Source organism: Pongo pygmaeus, chromosome 3 (assembly GCF_028885625.2).
Source record: "Pongo pygmaeus isolate AG05252 chromosome 3, NHGRI_mPonPyg2-v2.0_pri, whole genome shotgun sequence".
Classification (NCBI taxonomy): domain Eukaryota; kingdom Metazoa; phylum Chordata; class Mammalia; order Primates; family Hominidae; genus Pongo; species Pongo pygmaeus.
This window is the reverse complement of record NC_072376.2, coordinates 83,635,016-83,661,686: the sequence shown is the minus strand read 5'-3', so window position 1 is coordinate 83,661,686 and position 26,671 is coordinate 83,635,016. Positions and strand designations below refer to the sequence as shown.

At 35.5% G+C, this 26,671-nt stretch overlaps 1 protein-coding gene across 3 annotated transcripts in view; it reads right to left on the bottom strand.

Annotated features, from left to right (window-relative positions):
- SLC4A4 (solute carrier family 4 member 4) overlaps positions 1–26,671 on the bottom strand; it is a 386,161-nt gene that overhangs the window by 59,531 nt on the left and 299,959 nt on the right. For all 3 annotated transcript variants that reach the window (XM_054485495.2, XM_054485497.2, XM_054485496.2), the window contains exons 15-16: positions 19,913–19,983; positions 9,236–9,427 (exon numbers count right to left, since the gene is read on the bottom strand). In XM_054485495.2, coding sequence (XP_054341470.1) covers positions 9,236–9,427; positions 19,913–19,983 — 263 coding nt within the window. The remainder of the gene's footprint in view (positions 1–9,235; positions 9,428–19,912; positions 19,984–26,671) is intronic.

The following is a 26,671-nucleotide window of genomic DNA, read 5'->3' as shown; positions in this document are numbered from 1 at the left end:
ACTCTGATGATTATGTGTCTTGAGGATGATCTTCTTGTGAAGTATCTTGCTGAGGCTCTCTGCATTTCCAAAATTTGAATATTGGCCTGTCTAGCTAGGTTGGGGAAGTTCTCCTGGATGATATCCTGAAATGTGTTTTCCAAACTGGGAGTCAAACTACCTAGTTTGCAGATTATATAAAACTGTATCTAGAAAACCCCATCATCTCAGCCCCAAAGGTTCTTGAGCTGCTAAGCAACTTCAGCTAAGTCTCAGGATGCAAAATCAATGTGCAAAACTCACTAGCATTACTTTAAACCAACAACAGGCAAGTCGAAAGCCAAATCACAAATGAACTCCAATTCACAACTGCCACAAAAAGAATAAAATACCTAGGAATACAGTTAATGATGGAAGTGAAGGACCTCTTCAATGAGAACTACAAACCACCACTCAAGGAAATCAGAGATGACAGAAACAAATGGAAAAGCATTCCATGCTCATGAATAGGAAGAATCAATATGTTAAAATGTTAAAATGGCCATACTGCCCAAAGCAATTTGAAGATCTAATGCTATTCCAAGTAAAATACTATTGATATTCTTCACAGAATTAGAAAAAACAATTTTAAAATTCATATGAAACCAAAAAAGAGCCCAAATAGCCAATGCAATCCTAAGTAAAAAGAACAATGCTGGAGGCATCATGCTACCTGACTTCAAACTACAGGGCTACAGAAACCAAACAGCATGGTACTGGTACAAAAACAGATGCACAGACCAATGGAACTGAATAGAAAATCAAGAAATAAGACCACACACCTACAACCATCTGATCTTTGACAAACCTGACAAAAACAAACAATGGTGAAATAATTCCCCATTTAATAAATGGTGCCAAGAGAACTAGCTAGCCGTATGTAGAAAATTGAAACTTGACCTCTTCCTTACACCATATACAAAAATTAACTCAAGATAGATTAAATACTTAATTGTAAAACTCCAAACCATAAAAATCCTAGAAAAAAATCTAGGCAATACTGTTCAGGACATAGGCATGGGCAAAGATTTCATGATGAAGACACCAAAAGCAATTGCAACAAAAGCAAAAATTAACAAACAGAATCTAATTAAACTAAAGAGCTTCTGCTCAGCAAAAGAAACGGTCATCATTGTAAACAGACAACCTACAGAATGGAAGAAAATTTTTGCAAACTGTGTATCCTACAAAGGTCTAATATCCAGCATCTACAAGGAACTTAAACAAATTTACAAGAAAAAAACAAAAAATCCCATTAAAAAGTGGGCAGAGGACATGAAAAGACACTTCTCAAAACAAGACATACATGTGGGCAGCAAACATAAGAAAAAAAAAAAAAAACCTCAACATCACTAATCATTACAGAAATGCAAATCAAAACTGCAATGAGATACTCTCTCACACCAGTCAGAATGGCTATTATTAAAAAGTCAAAAAATAACAGATGCTGGCAAAGTTGTGGAGAAAAAGCCTTTGAGTATATATCCATTACTGGATATATTTTAAGTTTTATATATATCCATTTTATATATAAAGTTTTATATATCCACTACTGGATATATACCCAAAGGAATATAAATTGTTCAATTATAAAGACACATTCATACATATATTCATTGCAGCACTATTCACAATATCAAAGGCATGGAATGAACCTAAAAGCCCATCAGTCATAGACTGGATAAAGACAATGTGGTACATATACACCATGAAATACTATGCAGCCATAAAACGGAACAAGATCATGTCCTTTTCAGGGACATAGATGGTGCTAGGGGCAATTTATCCTTAGCAAACTAACACAGGAACAGAAAACCAAATACCACATGTTCTCACTTATAAGTGGGAATTAAATTATGAGAACACATGGATACATTCAGAAAAACAACACACTCTGGGGTCTGTTGGGAGGGGAAGGTGGGAAGAGGGAGAGAATCAGGAAGAAAAGCTAGTGGATGCTGGGCTTAATACTTGGGTGATGGAATGATCTGTGCAGCAAACCACCATGGCACAAATTTACCTATGTAACAAACCTGCACATCCTGTATACGTACCCTGAATTAGAATAAAGGTTGGATATTTAAAAAAAATACAAAAAAAGCAAAAAAGAAAAATAATAATAACACCCCCCCATGAAACACAATAAGTCTTCAGTAGGAGGTCCAAAAAAAGAATATTTATAAAATAAATCAAAAGGAATTCAAAATAATGATCTTAAAGAAGCTCAGAGAGATACTATAGAATACAAACAATTCAGTGAAACCAGAAAAATAATTCATGATCTGAATGAAAAATTCAAAAAGGTGAAAGATATCATAAAAAAGAATCAAACAGAAATCTTGGCGGCAAAGAATTTAGTGAAAGAAATAAAAAAATACAACTGATAGCATCAAGAACAGACTAGATCAAGAAGATGAAAGAATTCCTGAACTTGAAGACATCTTTTGAATTAACCCAGTGAAGTCAGAGGAAAAAATAAATAAGAATTAAGTGAATAAATCTTTGCATTGTATGTGTGACAGTGAAAGAATAGACAAAATAACAGAAAACCTATTTAACAAAATAATGACTGAAAACTTCAAAGTCTTGGGAGAGATATGGATGTCCTGATCCAAGAAGCTCAAAAGTTCCCAACTGGACTGAGCCCTAAAACAATGTTCTCCAAGGCATATTAATACTCAAACTGTCAAAAGCTAAAGACAAAGAGAGAATTCTATAAGCTGCAAGAGAAAAGCATCAAGTCACATATAAGAGAATCTCCATTAGACAATTAACAGATTTCTCAGCAGAAATCTTGCCAGTCAGGAGAGAATGGGATAATATATTCAAAGTGTGGAAACAAAAACCAACTGTTAGCCAATACCACATCCAGCAAAGCTATAATAAAGATCTTTACAGACAAGCAAAAGCTGAGGGAATTCATTATTGCTAGATCAGTCTTATAAAAAATGCTTAAGAGCTACAACTGTAAACAAAAGGATGATATTTATTATCATGAAAATACATGAAAGTATAAAACTCACCAGTAGAGGTAAATTCATAATCAAACACAGAATTATAATGGTGCTACGTAAATCTTTCAATCTCTAGTATGAAGGTTTAAACTTAAAATGGTTGAAAACAAGAAAAGCCATAATTAGTGACTAAGAAACACACAGTAGATAAGAAAGTAAATTAAGGTAACAAACATATAAATTGTGGGAGGGAGCAAAAAAGTCTAAAGTATTTTAACGTGACCAAAGTTGTTATCAGCTTAAAATAGAGTATTATAATTACAAGACTCATTATGTTAGCCCCATGGCAACCACAAAGATAGAAATTACAGCTGATAAACACATGAGAAAGGGAAAAGAAACAAAGCTTAGCACCAAACCACAGAGGTAAACAAGAGAGGAAGAAAAGAATGAAGGATATTAAAATAATTAAAGTACAATTAACAAAATGATAGGAGTAAGTCCTTATCTATCAATAAAATCCTTGAATGTAAATGAAATTAAGTTCTCCAATGAAAAGATACAGAGGGAATGAATGGATGAAAAAAAAAAAGACCAAACTATAGTTTGCCTACTAGAGATCCCCTCACTATTAAGGACAACAGACTGAAAATGAAAGGATGGAAAAAGATACTCCATGCAAATGGGAACCAAAAGTGATCAGGGGTATCCATATAAAATATACTTAAGTCAAAAACTGTAAAAAGTGACAAAGAAGGTCATTATATAATAATAAAAGAATCGATTCAATAAAACAATTATAAATCTATATGCACCTAATCACAGAGTACCTAAACATATAAAGCAAATATTATTATTCTATCTAAAGGGAGAAACAGAAGACAATACAATAATAGTAAATTTCAATACCCCATTTTCAACAATGGACAGATCGTCTACACAGAAAATCAACAAGGAACATTGGACTTCAGTTGCACCATACATCAAATGGACCTAACAGACCTTTACAGAATATTCCATCCAACTGCTACAGAATACACATTCTTCTCAACTGCATTTGTAACATTCTCCAGGACAGATCATATGCTAGGCTACAAAACTAGTCTTAGAAAATTTAAGAAAACAGAGATCATATCAAGTATCTTTTCTGACCACAATATAAAACTATAAATCAACAATAAGGAAAACTTTGAAACCTTTACAAACACATGGAAGTTTATGCTCCTGAATATGTGTGCTACTAAATAACCAATGTGTAAGTAAACAAATTAAAAATGAAATTAATAAATTTGAGACAAATGAGAATGGAAATATATCATACCAAAACCCATGGGACACAACAAAAGCAGTTCTAAGAGTGAAATTTATAGCAATAAATGACTACATCAAAAGAAGATTTCTAATAAACAGCCTAAGGAAGCATGTCAAGGAGCTAGAAAAACAAAAACAAACTAAACTCAAAATTGTTAGAAAGAAGGAAATAATAAAACTCAAAGAAGAAATAAAGACTAAGACAAGTAAAAAAAATTAACAAAACTAAAAGTTGGGGTTTCTTTAAAGATAAACAAAATCAGCCGGGGTGCAGTGGCTCACGCCAGTAATCCCAACACTTTGGGAGGCTGAGGCGGGTGGATCACTTGAGATCAACAGTTCAAGATGAGTCTGGTCAACATAGTGAAACCTCGTCTCCACAAAAAATACAAAAATTAGTTGGGCACGGTGGAAAGCGCCTGTAATCCCAGTTACTCAGGAGGTTGAGGCACAAGAATCCCTTGAACCCAGAAGGCTGAGGTTACAGTGAGCTGAGATGGCACCACTGCTCTCTAGCCTGGGCAACAGAGCAAGACTCCATCTCAAAAATAAAATAAAATAGGCCGGGCGTGGTGGTTCACGCCTGTAATCTCAGCACTTTGAGAGGCCGAGGCAGGGGGATCACAAGGTCAGGAGATCGAGACCATCTGGCTATTATGGTGAAACCCCATCTCTACTAAAAATACAAAAAATTAGCCAGGTCCCATGGTGGCACGCCCCTGTAGTCCCAGCTACCTGGGAGGCTGAGGCAGGAGAATCGCTTGAACCTGGGAGGCAGAGGTTGCAGTGAGCTGAGATGGCGCCACTGCACTCCAGCCTGGGTGACAGAGAGGGACTCTGTCTCAAAACAAACAAACAAACAAACAAAAAATACTAATTAACTAATTAATTAAATTAAAAATAAAAATAAACAAATAATAAGCAAAACCAACAATCCAATAACTAGGCTAAAAAAAAAAGAAGACTGAAATAAATAAATTCAGTGATTAAAAAGAGACATTACACCTGATAACACGGAAATAAAAAAAACTCTAAGAGATACTTATGAACAATTACACAACAACAAACTAAATAACCTAGAAGAAATGGGTAAATTCCTAGACATATATAACCTATGAAAGGAAGGAAAGGAAGAAGTTAAATTGTCTCTGTTAGCAGACAACATGATCTTACATAAATACTCCACCAAAAAATATTTTAGAACTAATAAAAAAATTAAGTAAAGTTGCAGAATATAAAATCGACATACAATTCAGTAGTGTTTCTATAGACCAACAACAACCTATCTGAAAAAAAAATCACAATCTCACTTACAATAGCTACAAAAGAATAAAACATTTAAGAATAAATTTAACCAGGGAGGTGAATGTGCTATACTTCGAAAATTATAAAGAACTGATGAAAGATATTGAAGAAGACAGGAGTAAATGGAAAAATATCCTGTATTCATGAATTTGAAGAATTGGTATTATTAAAAAGTCCACACTACCAAAGCAATCTACTGATTCAAAGCAAACCCTATCTAAATTCCAATGACATGTTTTGCACAAATAGAAAAAGTAATCCTAAAATTTGTATCAAATCACAAAAGACCCCAAATAGCCAAACCAATCTTGAGCAAAAAGAGGAAAGCTGGAAGCATCACACTAATCTACTACAAAACTATAGTAATCAAAACAGCATGGTACTGGTAGAAAAACAGACATCTAGACCAATGGGATAGAATAGAGTCCAGGAATAAATCCATGCATTTATGGCCAACTGATTTTCAGCAAAGATGCCAAGAACACACAATGGGGTAACAGCAGTCTCTTCAATAAATAGTGCTAGGAGAACTAGATATCAACATGCAGAATAATGAAATTAGACCCTCATCTCATACCATATACAATAATCAATTCAAAATGGATTAAGGCCAGGCAAGGTGGCTCACACCTGTAATCCAGGCACTTTGGGAGGCCAAGGCGAGTGGATCACGAGGTCAGGAGTTCAAGACCAGCCTGGCCAAGATGGTGAAATCCTGTCTCTACTAAAAATACAAAAAAAAGAAAATAGCCAGGGATTAAAGACTTAAATATAAGACCTGAAACTGTAAAACTATTAAAAGAAAACATAAAGGAAAAGCTCCATGACATTAGTCTGGGCAAAGATTATTGTTAATATCAAATAACCTAACATTACACTTCAACATAAGGTTATTTTTTGACAACAAAAGCAAACATAGACAAACAGGATTGCATCAAACTAAAACTGAACAGCAAAGAAAATAATCAACAGAATGAAGAGACAACCTGTGGAATGGGAGAATATATTTGCAAACCATACATCTGATAAGGGGTTAATATCCAAAATATATAAGTAACTCAAACAACTCAATAATAAGAAAACAAAAAACTCACCTAATAAATAGACAGAGGACCTGAATAGATGTTTTGCAAAAGAAGAAACATAAATGGCCAAAAGATAAATGAAAAAATGCTCAACATCATGAAGCATCAGGGAACTACAAATTACATCCACAATGAGATATGACCTCACACCTGTTGGGATGGTTATTATTAAAAAGACAAAAGATAAGTGTTGGTGATGATGTGGAGAAAAGGTAACCCTTGTACACTGTTGGTGGGAATGTAAATTAGAACAGCCATTACAGAAAACAGTATGAAAGTTTCCCCAAAAAAATAAAAACCTGAACTACTATATGATCCAGCAACCCTACTTCTGTGTACGTATCCAAAAGAAATGAAATCATGATCTCAAAGAGATGTCAACACTCTCATGTTCTTTGTAGCATTATTCACAATAGCCAAGACATGGAATCAGCCTAAGTGTTCATCAACAGATGAATAAAGAAAATGTGGCACATATAAACGCTGGAATACTATCCAGCCATAAAACAAAGGAAATTCTGTCATTAGCAATAATTTGGATAAACCTGGAAGACATTATGTGAAGGGAAATCAGCCGAGCACAGAAAGACAGATACTACATGATCTCACTTATACATGAAACCTAAAATGTCAAACTCATATAAGTAGACAGTAGAATGGTGCCTACTGGAGGCAGGGAATGGGAGGATATTGGTCAAAGGGTACAAAGTATCAGACAAGAGGAGTATGTCTTTGAGATCCACTGCACAGCATGATGACTATAGCTAATAATAATGTGTTGTATATTTTAAAATTGCTAAAAGAGTAGGTTTTAAATGTTCTCATCACAAAAAATAAGTATGTGAGGTAATGGATATGTTAATTAGGTTGATTTAATCATTCCACAACATATACATATGTCACATTGTACTCCAGAAATATATAGTTTACATTATTATTGGTCAATTAAGATTTTAAAACTTAGGAAAAGGATCTCCATTCATCTCAAAGTTGAAACTAGTTTATTTTGCAAATTATGACTTATAAGTGCTTCATAAATTTTCCACTTTTCCACTTACTATACTTAAATTACATCAGACTTTGGCAGGTGGTGATGATTTACAAAGTATAAGCCAAAAATACAAACAAAATCCAAGATGCCCAATAAATTACTAATTAAGAAGGAAAAACCTCAAGAGAAAAAAAAAATTGTCCTCAAAGACTTTTACCCAGGAATCTGTTCTACACAAAACTCATACAGTTGAAGAGGTGTATCAAGAAAGCACATTTCCCAGTGTCTTTACGAACAGGCAGTTAATCTGAATGCATGAAACAGCCAATTCTTAGACAATAGAGAGCTGGGAAAACAATAACTATCTGCAAAGTACAGATTCTACCAAAAGCCTCAAGTAAGAGAGAGAGAGTGTGTGTTTTTTTGTGTGTATACACACTGTGGGCTAAACAAAGAATGGCTGTGGGTTGAATTCTTTCTGCCTGTGGATCACCAGCTTGTAATGCCCATGTTAAGCAGACTAAGTTGAACGCTTCTTTCTACATTTCACTTTGTGGAAATTTTTCATTCCTTGGGCTATCTACTTCTAGGCATTTCATTATCAACCCTTCCATTTATTTTCAATTTTATAAGACGAATCAGAAAATTTTCTAGGTGAAAGTAAATATATTTTCATTTCCTAGGAGTTGGAAAAAGGAATTTCAAGTGCATCTCATATTCTAAAATTCTTCCATTCCTTTTACATAGAATGCAAGAAGAGCTGTTTCATGAGATGTCAGCTGTACAGAGCAGGTCACTGATATAAATCAGGTGTAATCAAGATTGCCTAAGAAATACTGACATCCTAAACACTAAGAACTGAAATGTAAAGCAAAGGATTATCTTAGTTTGATTCTGCAGGCAAAAAACCAAAATGCCATTAACTAAATATTAGTCTTTTCTTATAGTATCTCCATGAACCCACAGTTTGGACTAAGCTCACTCAGGCATTTTAATGGGAGACAGGATGTTTGCACAACCCAGTTTAATGATCTGTTTCTCTGTACTATGGCATTCATCATTGCGGGAACGAAAGTTTGGCTCATATGACAGTCATATCTTATACCAATACTTGTGTAACAACACAATTTAAGTTTACTCCCACAGCCCATAATTCAAGTACTAAAATACTCAAATGTACAGCTGCTGAAGAAATTCTACAACATGGAAATTCCTGATAAACATGAAGAGTTTTTGATTATGTACTTAAACACTATGAATTTAAAAGGTATTTTTCTTCACTCATGCATTTTGAGATATAATTCATCTCATTTTTTTTCCTTTCAGCACATTCAGAATTATGAGAGGTATATGACAGAATTACATGAGAAAGTCCTTGGAAGGTTTTCCAGAGCTTGACTAGACTTATGTTAATAAGTATGCACATGAACAAAGATGGAAGTGTAATTTTTACAACGCACAAAATTATATTGGACATGTTGAATTACAGGTGCCTTTTTCACCTTGTAAAGTTGTATTATTGTTGATACAGTGTAAATCCAATGAAAATTATTTAAAGCTCAGGTACTTACTGTGGTTGGAAAATAAGGACTAGTTTTGAATTTTTTCAGAGCCATGGAAGAGGTGTAGGTTCCCAAGAAGAGGATAAAAGACATGAGTGTGATATCAGGAACAAAATTACAGTTGTTCCCGACGAGGTTTCCTCCATATTTCAAACACTCCTTCTTTGACAAAAATGCCCAGTCAAAGGTAGTATTATGGTACTGAAAGAAGAAAAACATTAAAATTTTTCTAGAGAACATTGACATATAAAAAGCAGCCTTTGATACTTGATGAGCTATATAGGAATTATACCAAAAGTTTCTGTAAAACAGTGTGAAAATAAGCACTGGAGGGTGAAACTTGATGAGGTGTTCATGGAATAACAGATAAGATGGGCCAAGAAGGTGGCAATTATTGAAAATACAATGAGAATGATGCAATTTGTTACCTAGTTTGGGCAACAGCCTTAAAATCGCCCACTTGTTCAACAGAAACCACAAAGTACTTCTTTCCTGCACACCTTCCTGAGAGTAAACTGAGACACATTAATACTCTAAGTCTCAAAATGTAAGACTCTCTAAAACACTTTCCTTTTTCAAAAAATACTTACCTTTGTAAGGCACAGCTTCTTATGTGTCTACCTGATGGCCCTATGGTTAATGCTCTAGAAGTTGTAATAGGTTAACTACTCACCGAGCACTTTCACAAGTATTCTGTTTCTTTTCTAAATAACTAGGGACTGGTGATTTAAGCAATTAAACTATAAAAATGTGGGTGGTCCCTGCTTTTTCAATTTCATATTCTAATAAAGTATAGATTTTTTTCTTCTTGACTCTAGGTCAGCGTTATGAGCATCTGTTCTTCGTATGTGCTGTGATGCCTTTAAGGCTATGTAGTTGTGTATGGAATATTCATCTCCATGTTACATGGCCTCAAACATATGGTTAGTTTTCATGTATGGCTGTTGTGGAGTCAGGGCTGTGCTTCCCTCTAGCAGCTCACTCTTGTTCCTATTTTTTGTTTCTAATACATAGGACAATCCTTTTGCTAGCATAGTAGATAGGGCCAACACACCCATCCCCCAGCTGCTCTGAGTACTAGCTGCTCTTAATTCACAGCTGTCTTCTTCTCTAGAGAACTGCCATTAGCCATTTAAGAGCCACCTCACCTGCAATGTAGTGCCCTCTCATAGCCCATTACTGACCAATACTAACCGGGGTCTAAAACTATACCCTCTTAGTCTCCAGGTGAGAGCAACTCTATGCACAATTTATGCTCCAGAGCTCCCATGGGATCAGGCTGAAGCAAAACTCAGCTGAAACCATATCCTTGTTTAACTCCTTCCCTGTCTTATACTGCTTCTCTCAATCTGTTTTTATTGAGACCACTGTCTCAATAAAGTCACATGCACCTGAAATCCTTATATCTGAATCTGCTTGTATAACAGCTGACTTACTTGAATTACCAGTCAACCAAAAGTTAATGGCCTCTAAGCCTAAGAAACTTTTTCTAAAATATCAGAGTTTGGAGGAAACTTGGATGATTTAATCAGATTTATCACCCTTAGTATTCAATAGTCCTAAAAGATGAACATTCATTCTCTGCCTGAACATTTTATGTGATGAGCAGTCTCCTGGTTGCTCATCCCCTTGCTTAATAAAATTTCTGCACAGATCGCCCTTATACTGATATTTGAATCTTCTTAAATATCCTTTAACTAAGTTTCTTTTGCTATGCACAACACTTTCTTGCATACTGTGACAATCTGGCTCTTTCCTGGGGAGAGATTTTCAAAATTGTACCTATCTAAATGGATGCCAATGTGGTTGGGTGGAAGGGACTGGGTGTCTCAGCTTAGAAACATTCTAAATACCCATAACTTACTCCTCTTAGGTCCAGGGCTAATGGATATGTCATATGCTATCAGAAGAGTTATTTGAAAACACCTTGCAAATAAATGTGGAAAGATAAATTTCTCCTGTCCTTTGCAGACAAGAGTTCTACCTCACACCAAACACATCATCAATGTCTTTTACTATTCAATGAATTTTCACGATATGAGTAATATAGTCATAAAAGAAGAATCTCTGCCCAGAAAGAGTTCAATTTTTTATAGAGCTCAAAAGGTAAAGTGCTTACATAAGTCAATAAAAAACAAACTATACATCTTTCCTTGAAATATTTTTCCTACAGAAGCTTCAACTTGTAAACAGCTGAACTGCATTCTTGCTTTTATCAAACTCTGCTTCTGAAAGGTGATTAATCATATCTCATTTTGTTTTTGAGATTTCTGCATATGGATGTTTATAGGAGCATACATTTAAAGTTTAGAAGTCATAATAGCTAACAGGTTTCTTTGTTTTAAAGTCAGCAAAAATGTAACATAATTTCACTTCCGCACTTTAATACCAGCAGAACTCTTCTCTATAACTAGAGTTGCCCACAGATAAGTTGCATTAAAGCAATCCTGACAGGAAGTTCTATTGATTTTCTTACAGAGATTCAGGTTGAGGTGAAGACTATACAGATGTACATGAAATGACAGACAAGTCTTCTTGTTTACATCAACTTAAAATGCCAAATGATCAGTATTTTGTAAGCCTCAAATGATTCTTTGTATCATTATCCAGAAACTTGAGTCTCCAAATACCACCTTTCATTAAGGACTTCAGTATAAAAACTGTAGGTGGCATGCATATATCTCAGCATATCTGGCATTTCAGAATACAAAGCTTCCTACTCCCATAAAACTTAAATTCTAGCTAATAAACAATTCCATTTAGATATCACTGAAAATACATCTATATTATCTGTATTATTTCAATGTCATTATTCCATATAAGCTGATGTCAGTGAAGGTTAATTCCATAAAACTTCAGGCAGGGTCCACTTCACGAACAAACTTACCTATGACCACTGCTACCCCCGATGTTCAAGCCACTATTGTCTCCTCTGGCCTTAATGCAGGAGACCCTTAACTCATCTCACTGCTACTGCCCTCTAGCCCTTACAAGTGGTTCTCACTTCTCTATGGTTTTGATCTTTATTTCCTGTGCAAAATTCTATGCATACTGTTTAAATGGTTAAATCAGAACTTTAAGAACAAGACAGTCCTGGCATGGTGGCTCACATCTGTAATCCCAGCACTTAGGGAGGCCGAGGCAGGAGCATCACTTGAAACCAGGAATTTGAGACTAGCCTGGGTAACATAGCAAGACCTCATCTCCATTAATTTTTTTTTAATTAGCCAGGCTAAGTGGTGCGTGCCTGTTGTCCTAGCTACTCTGGAGACTGAAGCAGGAGAATCACTTGAGCCCAGGAGTTTGATGTTACAGTGAGCTATGATTGTGCCACTATATGCCAGCCTGGGCAACAGAGCAAAATCCTGTCTCTGAAGAAAACAAAGAACAAGACAAATGGGGACACAATCTCAGAAGTCCATTCGCCTGTTAGAATTCTCTTAGCACATTATCTGTTTTCCTTATGATGCTTGTAATGTTTTATTACTTGTAGCTTCCTCAATATTCACTGTTGTAAGTTTGAAAATATTCAGAGAGATATCTAGTGGGTCTGAGACCTGGATCTAGGAGAGATGTCAAGTTTAGAGACATCTACTTAGGAGTCATCAGGAAAGAGCTGATCATTGGAGTAGTAAGACAATAAAACGACAAGGGAAAAATGTGCAGGAAAAAAGAGTGTAAAACATCTAGGGTATCCACAATGGAAGTGAAGATACCACAAAACACTATGAAAAAGTCATCAGAGTGATGGGTAAAAGAAGTACAATGAGCTGAGAAATGCGTGGGAGTGAAAAAATTTGCAACAGCAATTACAGACTATTTTTTCAAGAAATACAATAACAAAAGAATAGGTTAGAATATGCAAATTGCAAAGTTAAGGCAAGTTCTTTGGGGTTGGCAAAAACTTTTGAGGTGTTTATAGTGGATGAGAAATAATCTGGTTATGGGGATGAAAAGGAAAAGAGATTGATGGGAAATGCAAGAATGGAGAAAGGACAGAGAGAGGGAGGAAGAGAGAGGGAGGGAGGAAGCGAGCGAGCAAGAGAGAGACAGAGAGAGAGAGAGAAATGCACCAGGACTTAGTAACTGTTTGGACTGAGGATGGTAAAAGCTAAAAATGATAAATGTATAGTGCCTGAGGACCAAAGGGACTGTGCATCAATAAGGAAAAAAAAAGAGCAGAGCAGAGCAAGGCAGTAGTAGAATTCAATTTGGGATACATTAGGCACTGAAGAGATCATTGTTGATTGAACAAATGAAATCTGTCATCACATCTGGAATATATGACATATTCAAGGAAGATATCTACCAATTTATCTACTCTTTTTATCTGGAGGACAAAGTTAAATTAAAATAAACTTTTAATTTAGAGTTGCTGGGTAAAATGTAGGATGCCCAGTTACATTTGAATTTCAGGTAAACAACAAATAGTATTTTCAGTATAGGTGTTTCATATGTAACATTTAGGATATATTTATACTAAAATTATTCAATATTTATTTAAAATTCATCTTTAACTGGGTATGTTTTATTTTTGTTTGCTAAATTTGGCAATACTATTTCAATTAGATACGGAATATTTTGAGTAACAGTCACATCTAGAAAATAGAAAAATGTGGCCACAGGAAAATAGAAAATGCACTGGGACCTAAGTGCATGAATGAACTAATGTAACCTTTACAGGTACAATAAAGATAAATAAGACAACGACTTTTAAAACTTTCCCTAGAGAAATAAAGTACATTAACTTAAATATTAACTAATAATATAACCCAGTAAAAGGAAGTATCTAAATGAGTGGTATGAAGATCAGATGGTCAGAAGAGGGAATAATCATCTTCACTGAGTACAGAGAAAACAAAATTTAAACTAAGCCCTAAAAGAAGGACTGGTTTTTGCAGAACTCTCATATTTAAAGGGCAGCAGGAGTAAGAGTAGAAGGACAGCAAAACTGTAACAAAAGGGAATAAAAGTGACAAACTTTAGATGTGCATTTCTTTCTGCACTGGCAGCAAAAAAGAGGTAAAGTATTAGAGAGAGAGAGACATCATGAGCAAAGATGCTGATATGGGGACATACAATGCTTCATTCAGTTTTAAAGACTTACTGAATGCTCACCTTTGTGGAGGATCTAACAGTGAATAGACCAGATGGGCTGAAGCAGATCGTTTAGGTAAATGGGTACTGGGGGAAAAGATTTAAAGAAAATGATCAAGTTGCTGAGGATCTTAACTGTGGTAAATCTCATGAAAAGAGATTTCAATCTATTTTTTGAGATATATTTTTCAAGAGAATTACCCTGTTATACTGAGTGGATCTGCTTGCAATTCTTAAAAGTAGAATGCATACCAAAGGATTTATTTTAAAATTTAAAAGACCACAGTATCCTCCCTAAGGGAAAAAGTGAGGGATAATATGAGACAGGATGGACAAAATGTTCAAAGCCATTGAGGCTAGGTGATGTGTATATGGGGCTTCACTGCATTATTCTATTTTAGTGCATATTTAAAATTTTACGTAATACTTTTAAAAGTAGGAATGTGTAATCTTCAAGGAGATTTAAGGACACAATGGTTTTTACACTTGACTTTCTAGGTGGGAGAAAATCACAAGGATGCTTTGCACAAGAATATTAATATGACATTCCATTTCCCATGAAATGAATGTTAATTCCTAGAATCATCATGAAGGTTCTTAGTCCCATGATTAACAGCATCTCTGGGTAGTATAATAAGTAATAATAATACTAAAAATAATAATTAAAGGTTCTGTATTACAGTAGATCCTCAATGTCATCAATAGGTTCATGGAAACTGCAACTTTAAGCAAAATGATGTATAACCACCAATTTTACCATAGGCTAATCACTATAAACAAGAGTTAAGTCCCTATGGCATATTCCTGGTCACAAAAACATCACCAAACTTCTAAATAAAGATCAAAACATTTCTAATATTAAATGTTAAAATAAATGTGAGCTATACATACATTTAAGAAAGATTAGTAAAAATAAGTAAGATAATTATTATGATTCCAGGTCAGGGTTGTGAGTGGTCAGAGCCTATCCCGGCAGCTCAGGGTGCAAGTCAGGAACTATCTCTAGACAGGACACTATCCCATCACAGGGTGCACTCACACACACACACCCACACTCAGTCTGACTGGGAAATTAAGACACGCCAATGAACCTAATATGCATGTGTTTGGGATGTGGAAGGAAACCAGAGTGCCTAGTGAAAACCCACGCAGACATGAGGAGAACATGCAAACTCCACACAGGCAGTAGCCTGAGAGTCAATTTCTCTTTTTTCGTCAAGGTTACAATGAAATGGTGTAATCTGAGGACGTGCTGTACCGTTTTGAGTACCAACTGATAAAATATGTGCTTTTAAAAATATAAATGAGAGTGATACCACGAATAAAAGCCTCAAGGTTAAGTTGTTGATGTACTTATTTAGAGTTTTTCCCCCACAATGGTGAGCCAGATTTGCAGTAATCTGAAATCCTACCTTATTTACAGCATGCATTTGAGTTACAGTTGTCTGTACCATCATAAGATATCAAGATGAACTGGTTGTTCTGCTTGTGATTAGGATTATAGAAAATTGTGAGAGGCCATCACTCCCATCCTAACAACCAAAGCAAGCTAGATACCCTATAAAAATCATAGTTTTAAAAAACTCACCATTAAGATGAGGAAAAAAGTCAAACATTTTTTATTTTATTATTTATTTATTTTTAAGATATTAATACATAGTCTCACTCTGTTGCTCAGTCTGGAGTGCAGTGGCATGATTGTAGCTCACTGTAACCCTACAGGTGTGTGCCATCATGCCCAACTAATTTTTCTATTTAACGAATTTTTAATGGCTACATGCAGACTGGTGTGACAGAGCAGAATTCAGAGGAGTCCTAGGCATAGATCAAGTCTGCATCCACTCACCAAATTTTCTCACGGCCTTTGCCAAGTGCATGGGTAATACACGAAAGACTGGAGGTTGGACAGGAAAGCTAAAAGAGCTCCCCCTTAGATACATGGAGCCTCTCTTAAGTGTAAGGAAGCCACTTTCTTAAGATGGGAGGCAGAGAAGCAGAGCTGAGAGAAACTTCTCTGAGGCATTCAACCACTTTGGAAAGGGCTCAGGTATCTGCCATCTGAAGGCTAGGGGCAGAGCATTTGGGCAAAGAAAGATCCCCCAAAAAGAAAGCTGGGGTATCAAACAAAATACAGCATTCCATGGGACCTTCTGGTGTGATGGAAATGTCCTGTATCTTGTTTGGATAGTGGTTACAACCATCAAAACTCATTTCAATGAATACTTCAGAACTGTGTATTTTAAGGCATGCCTCAATTAAAAAAAAAAGGATCTGATGTGGAAAAACAAAATACTAACTGATCCTTTCAATCACTTCCTCAGAAGAAATCGACATTTGATTTTGAAATCTGGTGTCTCACACTCTGAGAGCTGGAAACTGTAAGCCAACAGGTATTAATGCTCATTATCTAGATACAGTGTGAACAAGTTGTGGCTAGTTTTAAAGGTTTACAGGAAACTTTTAAGGAATTTGGTTTGCAAGTTAAAGGGATATACCAAGCAAGAAATCTTTAGAAAAATTGGAAAAAGTGAGAAGAAATAAAGACACCATTCCAACAATAAATGGAAATTTTAAAACCTGCCTTTTTATTTTGAGACATAGGTACCCTAGAGTTCTAATCTCTGTTTAAATGCTCTAATACCCCTCTCTCCTGCTCTTTTCCCTGAAACATATCCCTACCACCATGAAAAAGAAAGCTTGTCTTCATGCAAGTGAAGCTGAAGGGAAAAGACCTTCCTTCATCTGACAGGATGTACTGAAGGCCTGTGAGAGCAAGCCTTGCTGGCTCCAGGGGATGCATGTCACTTTTCCTGTACCTTCTCTCACAATCTAATTATGGCTGAAATGAAAAAAGGAAAATTAAGCCCTGATGACTGTGTGTCCTAGGAAAGGTTCAGGATAGGAGAGCTGGCTAGCATGACCAAGCAGACGGAGGACACAATAGCCTCTCAGAAGATGGGGTTCCCAATTTCCTCTCTCCATTAAACTTCTGAGTTACGGAGGCTGCATGACCTACTCAAATGATAATACCTAAAAAGAACAGTAACAATACCTAACAGTGACTGAGAGATGACTACATGCCATCCACTATGCTAAGTTCTGCCTATCTATTAAGTTGACACTTACAGTACCTTTGAGATAAGTACTATTACCATCCCAATGTTGCAGATGAGAAACTGAGAAGGTTCCACAGCCTATTAAGTCGTGGAGCCCTGCACTTGAACCAGGCAGTCTGACACAAGAACTCAATATCTGTGAGTTCCTCTACATAAAACACTATGCTGCTTCCTGAAAGAATAGAAATAAGGCAGATTCTACAGGCAGAAAACCCTGAGTTCAAATCCTCATTTTACCATATACTTGTAATATGTATGGTCTTTGGGAGGTCAGTTAACTTTTCTAAGTCTCTGTTTCATCTATAAAATAGGGGTAACATCTAATAACTCATAAAGTGATTGTGAGAATTATAGACAATTACTGTGAAGAGTCTGGCACCTCGTAGGCGCCTCAATAATTGATCATTATGATTGACGGTAATAAATCATATTTGTTTAAAACTCATTTCTGAGTCATTTACCTATATTGTATGTATGTGTATACACAACATATAAATACAGGTATTCATATAAATGAAAAAGGAGAAATGAAGGATAAAATAAAAATTGGCCTTCATGACCACACACACACACACACACACACACACACACACACACACACACATTTTTTCTCCTAACTTCTTTCCCTAGAGATGCTGAACATAGCACCTTCACATTTTAATTAAGGTATGCAATTGACGCATATGAAGGGATTGCTGCCCTGGAATATGGGGCATCTATAGGAAATGGAAGGGTAAATATTGCCATTTGTGTACATTGAAGAATCATGGTATACTAGGAATGGCACCAGTCTAAGAACCACCCAGACTTCAGTTCTAATCTTTGTTCTACTAATATACGGCTATGTGACCTAAAGCAAGAAAGGTGATTTACCCTCTGGAGCTTCAGTTTCTCTCATGTATAAAATAGAAGTAATTAACCCTGGTAGTTTATGTTGATGGTTATAGTACATATTAAGGTCTACAATGATGAGAATATGTGTAACACATGTGGTCTCTAGTAGGTGTTCTATAAATAGTAGCTAAGTTGAAATGATATTATGCCTCTATGTCTCTATCATAGTCATACTAGAAGTCAATCAGAACTTCCATTTTTTTTTCAAGAACCTTATTGTGACATTTTGTTTGAATACATATCAATTACTGGAATTTCTGCCAGGACTTGCCCAAAGACAGGGCTTAAAAGTTCATTAATTTTAATGATTCCCTTGATTAGTTACAAAAAGAATTAAGTTAGATAACAATTTCTTTTTTTAAGTCAGTGGAAGTGAGTGTTTCACTAATATTTATTGCAAATTAACATGTCTTTATTAATTATATTAACTATATTTTAATTAAAATATATATTATTAAATTATAGTTTATTAATTATATTTTTACTATAAGAATTTTGAATAAAATTCTTTCAAATCTAGAAGGAGGCAGTTTTCCCTGTATTTAGGCAAGACCTTTTAGGCAACAGGCTGACCAGTTGAAAGACTGAAAGTTGAACTCCTTTCTGTATGCATGTGGTAAAACACATACACATACTTTTTCACACACCTAACATCAAACATGGAAGAAATAGAGAAGTAAGTTTGAGGAAAGTCAGAGAAGACTTTAACAGCAAAAAAAGCAGTCAAGAGAGCCATAGAATATAAAAACAAAAAAGAGGGTCACGTGAGAGTTGCCCAGGAAAGATACAAAACATCATCTTTGAAAGGGATGTTAAGGCACTCACTACAGAATATCTGTAGAAATGGCCGGGTCTCCTGAGAGATGGGCACTCTCAACACAAGGTATTATGGCTTCTGTCTTTATAACTGAAAGATTGATATTCTTTGGTAAGATTCCATGTTCAGCATAGAAGGAGCACAACTGGAAGTCTGAAACAGCACTTTCCCCTTTTTCTCCAACACAAAAGCCTCCTTCCAGTGTGTGACCTTCCATGCAAAACAGCTCATTTTTAAAGCTTAGTTCCAGTCTCTTAAAGATCCTTGGTTACCAGCCATGGGAAAGGATATCATGTGACAGAGGCACAGTCCTTTCTAAGTGACAGGGGAAAGGTCCTGCTACAATCACTCTTAGTGAAGGGAACACAGCACCATTTGGTTGGTAAGAATTCTTAACCACACGAGAAACAGAGAGAGGATACTGTGCTCTCATTTTCCAACTTCTCACATTTTCCCTTGTGAAAATATTTCGAGGTTACAATTAATGCGATGTGGCAGTTAAATTCGTAAGAAGTTTTAAAAAGCATGTTATAGAAGTAAATATTGGCTTCAGCTTTTTTTAAGGCAAATAAAAAAAAAGTGCTGACTAGAGCAAAGGAAAGTGGCTTTTTTTTTCCCCGTCCCTCCACTGTCAATAATTGTCACATATGTGTTCATGCCAGAATTGCTGAATGGTAGAAGACATCATATATTATAAGTATTATAAACAAGTATACAATATGCAATCAGTATGAAGTTAATTTAAAATAGTAAGTCACTTACCATGTCAGTAGAAGACATAGTTGTCAAATACTCTGGGGCCAGTGCGGTGTCATTAGATATTGAGATATTAGCTGTAAGCAAAAGACAATTATTTTATACTATAAAACTAAAATATAAAAAGACCTTAAATGCATAATTAGGTATTTTTAAAAGCAGGGTTATACAGTAAAAATGTCTTTAATAACAACATAGGGGCACAATGAATTTTTATTTATTATAAATGTGTTCACCTTTCACCTAGATAAAACAAAGATTTGGACACATCTGCTGTGCTCTAATCTGATAAGAAATGATGGTGAATATTTAAAGAGATGGTATTAAAATTTGTTTCAGGTTTCAAAAAAAAAAGAAATAAAACTTCCCTGATACTACAAGGTACTCAATATATTTTGTCTAGTGGAACAAGGGCTGGCTGTTCATAATTGATTAAGTTGACCACTGGCTTCAGAATGTACAGGAAAATCTCCCATATTGAAGCTTTACTAATTAAGACTTAAATAATTTGTAGCTTTTGGAAATTTTGACAGTGTATGAGAAAGGTGATCTTTGCAAAATGTGTGAAAACAAGAGACAATACTAAAAAATATAAATATAATGGAGATGAATATTTAATCTAATTTTAAAAATTATTTTCATATAATGTGGCATCATTTATAGGTTTAAGATGGCACTTGAAGAAGAACCTAATTTATTAAACCAAACTTCCTCTTGGAAACATTTCGTTCCTTTTTTAAAATTTTATGTGTCTGAAAATTAAAAAACGGTATTTAAAAAGTATTCTATAAGTAAAATATTTTTCTTTATCAGATAAGCCTTCTTCCTATTTTGCAAAGCTTTATGTATTATAAAATAAACTATTAGAGCATATTCCTAATTTATAGAAATATTATAAAACAACACATCAGGGTTTTTATTTGTTCATTTGTTTGTTTAGGGTCCCATAGTTTATTTAACATCTGAATTGCTAGCTACTGTTTGGTCCCTACTCCAGTCCCTTTGAGCCACTAGCTTGCCTTTTTAGTTTGCCATGCTTCAAGTCCTGCCTACATAAACCTTTAAGAAGAAACACACAGGTTTTGGTAGCTGACATTAGAATATGAGATCCATAAGGGAGGAACAGAAGAAGCTTATCTTGTTCACTGTTTTACCCTAAAATCTACCCAGTGTAGCTCTTAACAGGAACTCAAAAATATTTGTTTACTGTCAATAAAGGAAGTTAGAAAAGAGGGCATTTCATGACTAAAAATGAATGAGAGCAGATAAATTGGGGAAGAAAAAAACAAGAAAAACAACTAAAAGAGAGAAAATATTTAGCTTGAGCCCTACTTTTGGTCAATTTTGGAATTCACGCTGGTCTTTCAAGACTTTAGATTGTAAAACTGTTAAACTAAAGCTAGCTGTTGCCAGAGTTTCTCTATTTCAGCAGTAAAGCAAGTACATGTGCATATTATCTGTGTTCTTATTCTCTCTGTTTCATTACAGATCACAGAGGGAATTAAAATAGACTGAAGCACATCAGAAAGCTAATCCACCACAATCAAGTAGGCTTTATCCCTGGGATGCAAGGTTGGTTCAACATATGCAAATCAATAAATGTGATTCATCACATAAGCAGAACTAAAGAAAAAAATACCAGATTATCTCAATAGATGCAGGAAAGTCTTTGGATAAAATTCAACATTCATTCATGTTAAAAAAAAAACTCTCAACCAACTAGGTATTGAAGGAACATACCTCAAAATAATAAGAGCCATATATGAGAAACCCACAGCCAACATCATATTGAATGGGCAAAACCTGGAAGCATTGAAAACTTGTGCAAGACAAGGATGCCCTCTCTCACCACTCCTATTCAACGTAGTATTGGAAGTCCTGGCCAGGGCAATCAGGCAAGAGAAAGAAATAAATGGCATCCAAATAGGAAGAGAGGAAGTCAAACTATCCCTGTTTGCAGACAACATGATCCTGTATCTAGAAAACCCCACAGTCTCAGCCCAAAAGCTTCTTAAGCTGATAAATAACTTCAGCAAAGTCCCAGGATACAAAACCAATGTGCAAAAATCACCAGCATTCCTAAATATTAACAACAATCAGGAACAAACTCCTATTCACAATTGCCACAAAAAGAATAAATGCCAAGGGAATACAGCTAACCAGGAAGGTGAAAGATCTCTACAAGGAGAACCACAAACCACTGCTAAAAGAAAACAGAAATGACACAAACAATGGAAAAACATTCTACGCTCATGGATAAGAAGAATCAATATTGTTAAAACGGCCATACTGCTCAAAGTAATTCATATATTTGCTGTTATTCCTATTGAACCACCATTGAGATTCTTCACAGAAGTAGAAAAAACTATTTTAAAATTTATATGAAACCAAAAAAGAGCCCAAATAGCCAAAAAGAACAAGGCTGAAGGCATCATGTTACCCAACTTCAAACTATACTACCTGGCTCTAGTAACAAAAACAGAATGGTACTGGTACAAAAACTGACACATAGACCTATGGATCAGAATAGAGAATCCAGCAATAAGACTGCACACCTACAACTATCTGATCTTCAACAAACCTGACAAAAAAAGCAATGGGGAAAGGATTCCCTATTCAGCAAGTAGTACTGGGATAACTGGCTGATCATAAGCAGAAAATTGAAACTGGACCTCTTCCTTATGCAATATAAAAAAATTAACTCAAGATGGATTAAATACTTAAATGTAAAACCCAAGACTATAAAAACCCTAGAAGACAACGTAGGCAATACCATTCAGGACACAGGCATGGGAAAAGATTTCATGACAAAGACACCAAAAGCAATTGCAACAAAAGCAAAAATTGACAAATGGAATTTATTTAAACTAAAGAGCTTCTGCACAGCAAAATAAACTATCAACAGAGTAAACAAACAACCTACTACTGTATGGAAGGAAATTTTTGCAAACTATGCATCTGACAAAGGCCTAATATCCAGTATCTATAAGGAACTTAAACAAATTTACAAGAAAAAAAACAAACAGCCCTATTAAAAAGTGGGCTAAGGACATGAACAGACACTTTTCAAAAGAAGACATACATGCAGCCAATAATCATATGAAAAAAAAGCTCAACATCAATGATCATTAGAGAAATGCAAATCAAAACCACAATGAGATACTATTCACACCAGTCAGAATGGCTATTACTAAAATGTCAAAAAATAACAGATGCTGGTGAGGTTGTAGAGAAAAAGGAACACTTATACACTGTTGGTGGGAGTGTAAATTAATTCAACCATTGTGGAAAACAGTGTGGCAATTCCTCAAAGACCTAGAGACAGAAATAACATTTGACTCAGCCATCCCATTACTGGGTGTACACCCAATGGAATACAAATTGTTCTATTTTAAAGACACATATACAACTATGTTCACTGTAGCACTATTGACAATAGCAAAAACATAGAATCAACTTAACTGCCCATCAATGACAGGCTGGATAAAGAAAAGGTGGTACATATACACCATAGAATACTACAAAAAGGAACGAGATCATGCCCTTTGCAGGGATATGGATGGAACTGGAGGCCATTATCCTTAGCAAACTAATGCAGGAACAGAAAACCAAATATTGCATGTTCTCACTTATGAATGAGAGCTAAATGATGAGAACACATGGACACATAGAGGAGAACAACATACTCTGGGGCCTATTAAGGGTGGAGAGTGGGAGGAGGAAGAGGATCAGGAAAAACAACTAATGGGTACTTGGCTTAATACTTGGGTGATGAAATAATCTTTAAAACAACCCCCCATGACACACATATAGCTATGTAACAAACCTGCACATGTACCCCGAACTTAAATGAAAGTTAAAAAAACAAAAACAAAAACAGGCTAAAGGATGTTTGGCCTAAACAATAAAGCCAAATAAATCCATTCTCAAAAGGAAGAAGATGTTAGTAAATAATTATTAACAAAATCTAGGTTTATATTACTATGTTGTTCCACAAAGCTGAAAGAACATTTTCTTACATTGTATTTCTTCATTTTAAAACATCCTAGAGCATATAATGGGTATACTTTTATACCCATTTCATATTGGATGGGACTCTGAAGCTTGCTATGCCAGGTTACTTGCCCAGGGTTATAGTTTATCAGAAGCAGAGTTGGTAGCAAGACCTTGTTCAGCATTCTTTCTTCTCTTACACAGCATTTCTAACCATCAAAATCAGATGACTTATGTGGCCACAGAATTCAAGGTGAGATAGTACTTGCCAATGTTAGATGATGTGACTCTCAACTGTGACCCAAAATGTCTGATCTGTCTGAGCTTTTGAGGAAGGGCAGCACATATGAAATTACAGATACTATTTGGATGGTGTTGAGAAGCTTCCCTTCTTGAGCTAGATTCTTTAATGCAATTTTATCAGCTTCCTGTCATGAGAGTTTGAAGGTCTTTTTGCAACACACTTTTCTGCATAAAAACAAGGAGTAAAGACTGAGGAGGAAAAAGATATTCAAGGCTCTTTCTTCATGAAATGAATGATGGATAATAAAGGCCAGGGGTGTACTAAAATAGGATTGCAATCTGAACTTTTAGTAGCTGCTCTCAAGTTTTGGATAAGCATCAATTCTGCTCATTTAAATTCCTTTTAGAATTTCAATTTTTTTCCCCTAAGACAAGCTATTAAAGCACATTGGCTCTCAAAATCCAAAAGACCAGCATCAAAAGAACAGTAAAAAGTATATAACACTTTCCCTACTTATTTTAATAAGCATCTGCTTCGGAAGAAAGACTTGAAAATAAATACATTTAAAAAGCACTTTCGTAATTGCATATTGGCAGAGTATGTTAGAGTCCATAAACAAGATTAAAAGTAAATTTCTTTAAGCTCACAGAAAAGAAAATGATCAATCCCAATTGGAAGCTTGGTCTACAAGAACCATTGGTTACCATTTGGATCCAGGTGCAAATATTCTGGCAACCAATTGCAGAATGATCCATTTATATGGAATCTGCAATCTCCTTAATTAGGATTCTGGAAAAGTCAAATGGAAAAGCCAAAACACTCTACACTGTCTCTCCCATTTACTCAGCATCCTGGCTCATGAGGCAAAGAAACCCTTTGCCCTAGGAATCTGGCTAACTTAGATTTAGCCAATTACCACTGGGACAATCTCTGTTTCATACTGGCTTTCAGGGAGCTTCCACAGGTTGATCGTTTTCCATACTTGGATTTTCATATCTCATTCCTCCTTCCCATGTATCAGATTTTAGCTGATTTTCTGGAATGAGGGAATGAATATTGTCAGTAACAGACATTTAAAAATGTATCTGTGACTTATTCTTCTTAGCCTATTTATTCCAAAAATTTTTTGTGTGTGAAAAATCAGACCTTGGCAATGACCTTGAGCAGTAGGATATAAATAACTCCCACAAGCTTAGCATTCCAATAAAGGAACACTAGGCATTTAAGCTGACTTCTTCATGTTTAATGAGAGATTTAGAGAAAGAACAAGGGGATCAAGTATGGCTGCAGTTGTGGGAGCTGTGAGACAAAAAAGGAGGTGACATCCCTGTGTCAGTGTTGGCACACCTCTTGCATAGGGGAGTATCTGTTGCACTGTTAAAGGTTGTTCTCCTTTATCTTCTAGTGACCTGGCCCCAGGAACTACCCCATGGCTCCTCTGCTTTACATATTAGCAGGAACTGTACCATCAGGAACAGGTACAAACTCACGTGAGACTGTGAGGTCAAATGTAAGCAACAATTGGTCACTAAGGTCATATCTGTCTGCTTTTATGTATCACCTAATACAATGTGGAGAAGGGGGTACTAGAAAAACTGGGCTTGAATTCTGGACGCAGCACCTTCTGAGCACAGTGCCCGTAAGCTCCCTCACCGCATAATCTTGAGGAGTTACTTCACACCTCTTGACCACATGTTCCTCATTTGTAAAACTGGATTTGAAACCATCTACCTCATAAGGTTACTGTGCAGATTAAATAAGACAATGTAGGCAAAATTGTAAACACAGTGTCCAGTACCAGGATAGATCTAAATAAATGGCAGCTAAGATTACTCCTAGCTCTGTGACCTGGAGAAAGCAGACCTTGTCCCTGGGATGAATGTCAGCTATCTCTCAAGATTTATGTGATGGTTAAATACACATATATTATGTTATTAAGATATAGTTGATTAAAATCCCCTAGTAAAATGTCTGGCATTTGGATGGTGCTTAATAAATATTAGCCTAAACTGAACCTGTGCCCTCAACATGGCTTCTTAGGGTTGTAGTAATGTGGCACTGATTAATCCGATGTGAACAAGAAAAACTTTAAGACTATTTTCCATGATAATGAAACTTTAAAATTTTATTCCATTACATTTAAGAAACATCTTAAGGCAATTAAGTAACTAGAAAGTAGATAAAGGATAAAATTAAATAAGCTCTGCCACATGGTCATGTCAGATTTATTTAAGGGTTCTAGATAACTTGAGCACACTAGTACTTTTTGATTAAGTTAAATATGCATGCTTTTAATTTCTAGGTCATAAAGGCAACAAAGAGTAAAAATGGTTTTGCGGGAAGACAAAGGAAAACTGAGAGAAGTAGCTTCTAGGGAAATTATTTGCTACTATCTCAGCCTTAAGTATTAAAACAGATAAAATCAGCAGTAAGTTTTTCTTTTTTTTTTCTTATCATCCTTTTAGTTTTCCCAAGTATTTTCAGCGAGCCTTAATGATTGAGATTTTCACCACAACTAGGCAAGTTCA